This window comes from Apium graveolens, chromosome 1, assembly GCF_009905375.1.
Source record: "Apium graveolens cultivar Ventura chromosome 1, ASM990537v1, whole genome shotgun sequence".
NCBI lineage: Eukaryota > Viridiplantae > Streptophyta > Magnoliopsida > Apiales > Apiaceae > Apium > Apium graveolens.
Window position 1 is genome coordinate 82564382 of NC_133647.1, and position 9821 is coordinate 82574202.

At 34.8% G+C, this 9821-nt stretch overlaps 1 protein-coding gene across 1 annotated transcript; it reads right to left on the reverse strand.

Moving 5' to 3' along the window:
- Positions 1-1485: 1485 nt before the first annotated feature.
- Positions 1486-8540, reverse strand: LOC141720121 (kinesin-like protein KIN-14I). Its single transcript, XM_074522477.1, has 19 exons — positions 8157-8540; positions 7509-7675; positions 7256-7399; positions 6922-7155; positions 6757-6828; positions 6170-6238; positions 5987-6064; positions 5723-5848; positions 5559-5640; positions 5388-5483; positions 5127-5306; positions 4918-5024; positions 4627-4807; positions 4358-4517; positions 3939-4192; positions 3698-3861; positions 2988-3146; positions 2388-2728; positions 1486-1844 (listed from the first exon to the last, which is right to left on the reverse strand). Exons 1-19 carry the CDS (start codon positions 8272-8274, stop codon positions 1727-1729), a joined length of 2850 nt encoding a protein of 949 aa, XP_074378578.1. The 5' UTR covers positions 8275-8540; the 3' UTR covers positions 1486-1726.
- Between the last annotated feature and the right edge of the window lie 1281 nt (positions 8541-9821).

The following is a 9821-nucleotide window of genomic DNA, read 5'->3' on the forward strand; positions in this document are numbered from 1 at the left end:
AACCAAGCCGAACTGAAGAACAGCGGAGGCTCACCGGAAAAATAAGCCGGAAAGAAACAGTAAGAGGAACGAAGCCCAGGGAAGCAAAAAAGTAAGAAGATGATAGCCGAGAAGAAAAAGCCGAGCAAAACTCGAAGTATTCGAGAGAGAACAGAGAGAATCGAGATACAGTCGAGAGAGAGACAAAGAAAAATGATGTTTATCTCCTCCCCCAATTTGATTACTCACCCTCCTGAATTAACCAACGCACGACACGTGTCCAACTTTGTTGGATACGTGTCGTTTTATTTTCGTTTTAACTGACTGCAAGCCCGACACGCTGTATTAATCTATTTTTAAGGGTACAATTCATAAATAAGTATTAATCAGAACATCGCCAAAATAGGCTTAATATGATACAAATATCCCGAAGTTATTTAAATCATAAGTTTCGAAATTTTAAAATAATTTTAAGGTACGCTTTATACCCGCTTTTTTTAACGAATAACGAAACAACGCGCGGGTAAAACGATTTCCGAAAATTTCCAAAATAATTTTAAAATCTCAGAATAATACGAACTTGATAAAATAAAATTTTCGTGACTTTTAAAGAATTTCTGAATTAAATATGAATTTTACAAATAAGCACACTCAGAAAATTATTTAAAAATAAATAATCAACGAAATATTGATTTCTCAATTTTATAAATTCCTAAAAATAATTATTGAAATTATAAAATTAGAAAATAAATTTTAAAGACAATTCAAATATTTATGGAATTAAAACTACAATAAAATCACTATTACAAGTCAAATTAAATCATATAACTCATTAGTAAATCACACAATTCAATCCATCTAACAACAATCATAAATCATAAATAATTAAATAAAAATCAACACTGCTGCCAAAAACCAATACACACATTTTATTTATTTACTAAAACCTTTAATACACTTCCAAATAAAATAAAAATACACTAGTCGTTATATTTATACTACAAGCCTATAAAATCACAGTTGTGATTCCTCTAATAGAATCTGTTATAACTTGTCAGGCTCTATTTGGATGAATGCGCTCTATTTGGATGAATGCTAATGTCAGCTTCTTATTAAGGAAAGTCAACTTATTATATTCAGTGCTGTCTTTAGTCTCATTAGTCCCCGTTCTGACTGAAAATGCACGAAACCCTCAGATATACCATAAGTTAGAAGAGCTTTAGTATAGTACTAGCTTCTGAACTCTTATCAACCTCAACAAATCTTTCCTCGCATTTGTAGATGGTAAAAAGGATTCAGTTATCAAAACTTTGATATGAAATATGGGATTTTCGGAGAAGTTTTTTTTGTTTTCAGAAGTAACACATTACTATCTGCAATAATCATCTAAATAGAAAAATAACATAAGAGTAATTCCGTCTTTTCACCTAAATTTGCTCCATAAGTAAAATAGTTGCTTGTGGAAATATAACTTCCCTAAAATATAACAGGAAGATGTAAGAGAGCTGTCAATTCAATCTTCAGTTTTTCTTTCCTATGTACTTGTAAATTCATTTCTTACTAAAACAAATTAATATTGTTGTAATTTCAAATAACTCAAATAGCATGAACACTCGGTGGCTCGAGGATTAAACTATGGAATATATAGGCTACTGTAATTATAACCAACCTCTCTCACTCACTATGTACATAAAATTATACTTAAAACCACTTCATCAAAAAAAACTTGATTCCCATCCAGCAAGTCTTACTTCCCACTACCCTGTTTTCTCCTCGTATCGACATTCTGCCTGGCGGTCCTGGGAATTCCTGATCGAGCTCCATTGGATTGTCTCCTTGCCGATGGTTGTGGCGGAATCGGGGTCCTGAATGCAGATTCATTGACATAAATGTGTGTCTATATACTTTAATATAAAGCCCTACAACATATATATGGTTTTCATAAAAAGCTTTGTTTAGCAAATTGACAAATCTGGTTGTTTGTGCTTGCAAAGGGTGTTCTGGTGGGGCGTGTGCGCATATGACAACATCTTATTTGCCCGGTGGAAACAACCTGAATTGGAGCTCATGTGAAAAAAAACATCACCTTTGTCCAAAGTATGTTTTATGATAGCAAAAATAATTTTTTTTTTATTTTGCAAAAAACATGATTTTTTTTATAAATGTACGAGTTTGCAACAAAATGCAAATGTGTGCAACTAAATGCAAACTCAAATGTAACTTTTATTTTTTTTTAAAATGAAAAAAGAAGTTGTTTGTGGTTGATTCTCGTTGAAATGTATAATTGTACAATCACAAAAAAAAAACTGAGAAATAATTTGTATTTTTGTTAATTTCTCAAAAATTAATGTATCAAAACACAGGAAACTGCTGAATATCACGGACGCATTCTAGGATCCGAATGGTACCTGATAAGTGTGGTCTTTGCTTGCCTTGGAGCTGGACTCCTACCTTTTGTTCCCAGCAAAGCCATGCTCTTAATTTTGGAGAAGTCTGGCTCAGAGTTGTCACTAGCTGCCGCTTCTATGTCAGATTCATCGGTAGTTGTAGCAACATCATATCTATTTGTACTTATCTCATATTCGGAACTACTAATACTTCTGCTTAAAAAATGTTTATCCGGTTGTTCTGGGTATATTTTTCTTGGGTTCGGTTTGTTCAGTATGATTTTATCGACCCATTTTCCAGAATCTGTTGTCCGATTCAACTGAGGACTTGCAGTTGGTGATGACCAAGCACCAGTATTTTCCTGCATGCCATATTATAAATTTTTAAGAAGCCAATTCAATTTTTTTAATTATTTAGTGATTTTAAGCTTTGAAATTTTTAAACCAAATGTCTTGATATATGATTTAGATTTATATGGATGTCTAACCAACTGCATATTAAATGAGTTCATTCTAGCAGTCTGTATAGCACAAGAAGCAAAACTATGATTTAACCAGACTTCAGCATAACAATGTAATAATGATTGTGCCTATTTGGATGTGATGATGCCTTTAACTTACGTTCAAGTTCAAGTATCCATCTTCCTCGCTAGATATATTCCCACCACCTAGTGAATTAGAACTGGATATTGAAGCCCCCGCAGACATCATCCTAACCAACTTGGATTGCTGAAGATTTTCCGACTCCTTCTTTGCCAAGGCTGCTTTTAGTTTAGCAATCTAAAATCACAAAATTTATCAGAACTTTGCAATAAGTAATTAATGGAGGTAGAGGCTGATATTAAGTTCAACTGAAAGTGACGCAGAGGCACCTAAATAGCCTTCAGGAAAGCCTCAATGACTTGTGTTGTAAAATTTCAGCTTGTTCTTTAAGTTGTACTTTAGTGTTTTTAGAGGTATCCTCATTGACTGCTTAGTGTTTATTGCAAATTCTGTACGATTCTTTATTATGCACAGAAAACTTTCAGGATGTTTTGAAGGTTGACAACTTGACATCAGTATCTTATCGTGGAACATATATACTTTTTGGAAATATCAATATCTTATATACACACACATCCACCCATGCCTCCACTAAGACTCGAGCACTCAACCTCTTACAAGGAAGACATCTGCTATTTTCAACCTCTTCAAATTATATACATATATGATTTGTAGGTGGCGTGTAACTCGGATTATAGGCTAGCATATGTAAACATTGTACCACTGGTAAGATTTATAGGCGTAACCCTAAATCAAATTTCAAAGTTTTATTCAAAGAGGGTAATAACCTGTTCTTTTAACTCCTTGACATCAGAACTATCTTTGCTTGCTCGAGCAGCGCCAAGCTCAACTGTAGAAACCCTCTCGGCAAACTTAAGAGTGCTAATTGTTTCTCCAATAGCATCAACTTCGGGGCTAATGTGAACAAACATTAGTGTCTTGGCTTGCCCACCTGAAAATTATGCACTTCTTATTCACAGCAGACATGAAGAAAAATTCTTTTTTCCATAAACTAAAAAGTGGAGTTACCAAGAGAATCTTGAAGTAACTGTGTGAGTTTACTATTCCTGTAGGGAACATGTGTTGTTTTTTGGGCAAGAGCCGATAACACATCTCCAAGAGCAGAAAGAGATTTATTGATGTGTTGCGCCTCCTTCAACCTATCTCCCACAGCCTCGGTTTTGTCAGCTCTTTCACTTCCTGCCAGGTCAACCAGATTCATGCAACCATGAAATTCCGATCCAGATGTCAGGTCTCTTGCTTGAACATGAACATTCAAGCAACTGCCAAAATGCCAAGGTGTTAGCAGTACATAGTTCTAAGCAATGAATATTAAGATTAGGTTTTACAAAAGTCATCCAGAGTACGTAGAGGATACATTAATTTAGAATTTGAATTTTTTTTAGTAAAACCAAATATGCTTTTCATGAATAAAATGGTTCTAGTACCTGTGAGAACGACTGCTTCGATCATTCATAGCCGTAGAACCAACTGCACGATTTTTTTGTCCAAGGTTCATTAAATTTATAACATCGAATTTTGATGAAACTGGTACAAGATTTGCATCTGGTACATTTAAGCCCTTCTGTGAATTGTTACGAATTTCTAATGTTTTCAAGAGTTAAAGAAGTGAAGGTTCCTAATTGAATCAGGCCGACTCTATAATCGAATAATGAATTTTTTATGAAAAGAAACAAGTGCAGGTAAATCAGAGGATATTTTTTGTGAATGCCATCTGGCACAAGGAGATCCCTGACTTGCTCATTGTAAATTTCAATCATCTGAACACATATTTCGTAAGAAATGGTGCCTTTTCTTTGTTCTGATATACGAAACAAATCTCCAAGCGCCCTGTAGTTTACACCTAAAGTCTCTTCTGTTAAATCATTAGGTCCACTCTGCAGACAGATATTTGACTTGGATCAAATAAAAGTACTTAAGAAGTGACAGAATGTTTCATAAAAATGGGAAATCGTATTAAGATTAACAATTGCTAAATATATTTTACCATGGTGTATGTTTTCCCAGATCCTGTCTGACCATAGGCAAATATGCACACATTGTACCCATCAAGTACCGACTGAACTAGAGGTCGCATGTCTGAAAATACTTCCTCTGTGCATAGAAGAAACAAATGACAAGAATGGATTCTTAACATAAACCATGGAAAAGTTAAGTATATCTGAAAATGATGACAATATTGGGGACCTTAGTGACCTTGGGTTGAAGAGGGGGAAAAAACTTGATTGAAGGAAAATGATTTAAGCCCGTCTTTCCCAGATTTTGTAGGAGTAGTAAGGGTTATTTTTCCATTTTCTATATTGGCAAGAGTACTGCTTCCTTGATTTGGATTTCCAGGCAAGAAAGGCCGCACCCTGCAGTAGACTCTAATACTTCCTACAGGAACAAGTTCAGGTAACTAGTCGAGGTACCACAGAAAAATCAATTGTTTTAGTATTTCTGTGACTGCCATGTCACCTTTGAGATCTTGCACTTGATTATATAGCTTGCGGTTTTCCTCTAAAACTTTTCTATATCCGGATGCAGCATGTGCTAGACTATGCAAGTGTTCACCTGTTAAGGCATGACAGGAATTAATTGTTCTCCTGTTTTACCATTTATGTAGTATTTGAGATTTGACAATTTTACCTAATCCGTGGACCTCATCTTGATACTTCATTTGCAAATTCTGCATGTCAGCTTTAGTGGTATAAAGTTCATGTTTTAGTACCTACATTACAAACATGAAGACATGAGCCATTACCGGGCAAAGTCTATAATAGGCTAATGCAGCATATCTGCATCTGTAATACCTGTAAATTCTTGTGGTGGTGTTCGATTAGCTGCTTCAGACTTCGTGTATCACCTCCATAATTAGGTTTATAGTTTTCATTAAAATATTCCTCTTTCACAAACTTTGAACTTTCTTTGTCATCCGCCTTGATGAAACAATATGACAAAAATTTGTTGGAGAATATTTTACGATTCTAAATTCATCATGCTAATAGACAATGTCAATTCTGAAACTATAAAACGCTTGCAAGTGAAGTCACTATTCTTTTATTAGAGAAGAATACCTTTGATCCATCGGAACCAGGACTCGAGATGCATTCGTTGCCGTAAGAACCATCCAAGTCTCTAATATCTTGTTTCATCTGTTATATCACCAAATGGGTATATTTAGAAGATTACCTTCAAAGCTAAATTTGTTTTCCATAATAGACCAACAGATTCATGTTCTTATATTTGGTTCTTTTTACCTGTTCGCTTTGATTGGCAATGCGATGCTCAAATTCCTCCGTGACTTTGTGCAACATATTCTCCACTATCTGTATTTGATGTGTGTATATCAGACTTTATTTCTCTGAGACCAAAAGCTTGGCGCGGGCATGGGAATAGAGATTTCTAGTTTAAATTGATCATAAATTCAGCTTATTTTTTCATTAAAATGCTTGAGTAAGCATGTTATTCTCGAAATCATTTAATTTCTTCAGAAGCACTGATATCTTCATTGGTAAAAACCCACAAGTAGTAAGTTACCTTTATAAACAAGTAGTAAGTTACCTTCATTGGTCGACAAATATTCGTCGAAAAGTTATGAATTTATAAATCTTATAAGTGTCAAACAAACAGGCCCATAAGCTACCTTTTTTAAGTTCCTTTTACAGGGGACTTACTTAGTATCGTCATCCCTTTAAAATGCATAAGTTTTGCCAAAACATAGTCTGACACATTTTTATGACTGGAGAAGAATATGTCGATGCATGCTACATCTCTACCTCACTCCTAGCTAGTTCTGATTTGTATCAATTAAAATCATAAAATTAAAAAATTTCTGAAAGCTTACGATTGGGATTTCGTCCTTCTTTTTATCAGAAAGAAGGTCGCGAATAAGTATATGCAAGGGGCACGAACCATCCTGAAATTTGAGTGGAAAGCAAAACAATCAGCAGTCTTCTTTAGTATTACACAGTACTGATGATTCGCACTTTGAAAGAGAGATACTACAAACCATGTCAGTAGGGTTAAGGCCAATATTCTCGCTAATGAAACTATCCAAAGACACTCCAGAAGACATCCTAGATAGAGAAAGCCGAATTGGTACTTCTGAACTTCTTCGTGGTGCTTGCTTATCAGCGTCCAGGTTTTCACCATACTTCCATGTTCCATACGAACCTCTTTCTTTCCATTCGCAATATGATTTCATAGCTAAAACAGTATTTACTACACTAGAAGTATCACCTCCCTGAAACATGATTTTTTTTTATTAGAATACTTATATACACTTCTAATACGATCAAATCTGACACACCTTTTATGATCAAGATGAAAAAGGGCAGACGCACCTTTTCAAGATCAATCAGTTCAAAAGTTGGAATCCCCATTTCATCCACGACCAAAAGGAAGTTTTTAACATTCTCTTGGTATCGGTTTGCAGACTTAGTTTTCGCATCAGGGATGATAACAGTATCAGTAGGCGCTTCAATAACCTAATTCAAAGCGAGAAATTGTAATGTTTAACCATGTGCAGCTATCTTAATTCTTATAACCTCATACAAATTTGAAAAGACATAAAATTGAGATGAAAGATGAGCCTACTTTTGGAACAGCCTGCGGTTGGATTTTATTGAGAACATTGCAAAGGATAATTCCACTTCTCAAACCCAACCTAAATTCCTCTTCTGAAGGCTGAGCCGGCAAATCCTTTGCTGCAACAACTCCAATCATCTTTCTTAACCACTGAGTTGCCTCATTTCTTCGGATAACTGAAAATTTGTAATTCCAATATTAATTCTATTAAATAATCTGTAAGATCAACATAAAACCCCATTTAGCTAATTGTATATCAAGTCTACAAATTACCAATGCATGCAACAATTTTTTTGTAAATATATATAATGCATAGCACAATTTTTTTCTTTTTTGGGTTTATCAACTGCAAATGCATGCACCGAATTGTAGTCTCATTATCTGCATCTACATTTTACATAATCAATCTATGAAAATTCAAAGAGAAGACTGGGATGGACAATAACATATAGAGAAAACTGCCAACGAGGTCCTAGCCTAATGACGAAAACAGAGGTCCTCAGTATTCGATTTCGCCCTCCAGTTTATTATTTGTACCATACTTGCGACTCCTTTGAATAAAAAAAAACACATACAGATCTAACTACCCCTGAGGATGAACTGAAGTTAGTACAAAACTATGCACATCTATATAAAACAAGGAAAGTTTGGTCATACAATCTTCATTAGCTTTCCTGGACACCAAGTCTATCGCATTTAATTTTTTTCCATGCTGCTGAAGGACATCTCCCACAACAGAAGCTACAGAAAACTGTAAAATTCCCTCGCTTGCCATAGAAACCGAAAAAGATATTCGATAAAATATCGAAAATTCAATAGAGATACTAATTAAATGAGCATAATGGTCAAGAAATGACAATGTAGGTATGTACTGGTGAAGTTTACGTGCATGCAATTCTACACAAATTTATAGACAAGTTCTACACCTAAAAGAACATAAGGGATGGGAAGAAACAAGGAAGAAAAATGATGAATGGAAAAGAAAAACTGGGTTTGGTTTGCTTTTCTTTTTAATATTTAGTTTTATTCTTCCCTCTCCCTCTCCCTCTCCCTCTCCCTCTCTCTCTCCTTTTCATTATTTTTAAACAAGAAAAGACTATGTTGGATGTTTGAAATTCTGACAAAAGCTTATGAAAGATACACACAATTTCCGAATCCCTCGCCGCGGGAGCTTACGGTTTATATTTGTTGCAACATAAATAAACATGTATTAGTGTTAAAGAATAATTTAGATATAGAGACATTTTAATATGTTTCCTCAATTTCCCTCACTTTAGCCTTTTTTAATAATAAAAATTCATTCTTTTGTCTATTTCTGAAATGAAAAATTGTGTGTACAGAATTTTGTACATAATGACACGTGATTGATTTTAATTGGAATTGACCGCTACATTCACATCAACAACACCAATTAAAACACCCCACATCAAGTGTCATGTTATTCTCTACAATTTTTTTTACAAAATTATGTAGATATAGCACTACTTTTCTCAAATATATCTATCGAGCTTTTATACTAGTAGAAGCATTTTTTTGTTAATTTTTGAGTTGTGTTCAACGGACCTTCTTTTGTTAAAGACAAAACATTTTAATCAATTTTGAAAATGTGTTCATCGAACTTTGAATTAAATATTACCAAAATATTCGATTAGTTCAAGCATAGTTAGAGCATCTACAATGGTAATTAGAAGAACGGTTAGCTAAAATATGATAAATCAAGAATTATGTAAAATTTTACCAAGGGGAAGGGGAAATACTCCAATGATATTATGTATAATTATGATAGCAAAATTATACCTAAGGGATTTAATGTTTCGACAAATATAGCCAACCAAATTGATTATCTATATTTTTTGCTAAGGGCAATTTGATAAGTGGATTTTATATCTACTTGGCACGCTTCATTACAGGCTTAAGTTGGTGTTTTGGACTCAAGTTGGTATTTTTGATGTGTTTGTGTGTTATTGCATTTCAGACATCAGTTAAATGAAGAAAGGAGTTTTTCTAAGAAATGTGCTGAAAAAAGAGCAGAATTGGAAGCTTAGGTCATTCTCAAATTGTAGAGGATCTCGAGAGCTTCGCATGGACTATTGGATCGTCGAATTCTGATAAGCGGAACTCAACTTACAAGCAAATGAAGAAATTAGAACAAAAATCTAGAAGCACGGCGCGCCCGCGTTGGGAAGCGGGGCGGCCGTGTTGAAAGAACAGTAGCACGGCGCGCCCACGCTGGAATGTGGGGCGGCCGCGCTAGAAGGTCAGAAACAGAACGCGCCCGCGCTGGGATAGCGCGCGGCCGCGCCAGGTTATTTTCACAGAATC

Bases quoted from the DNA above. Each gene is read 5' to 3' on its own strand.
- LOC141720121 (XM_074522477.1), bottom strand. From the start codon at position 8,274: ATGGCAAGCGAGGGAATTTTACAGTTTTCTGTAGCTTCTGTTGTGGGA. The intron at 6,829-6,921 runs GTTTGTAGTATC...CTCAAATTTCAG, and splicing joins GCCTTAACCCTACTGACATG to GATGGTTCGTGCCCCTTGCA. The intron at 1,845-2,387 runs GTACCATTCGGA...ATCTGCATTCAG, and splicing joins GCAAAGACCACACTTATCAG to GACCCCGATTCCGCCACAAC.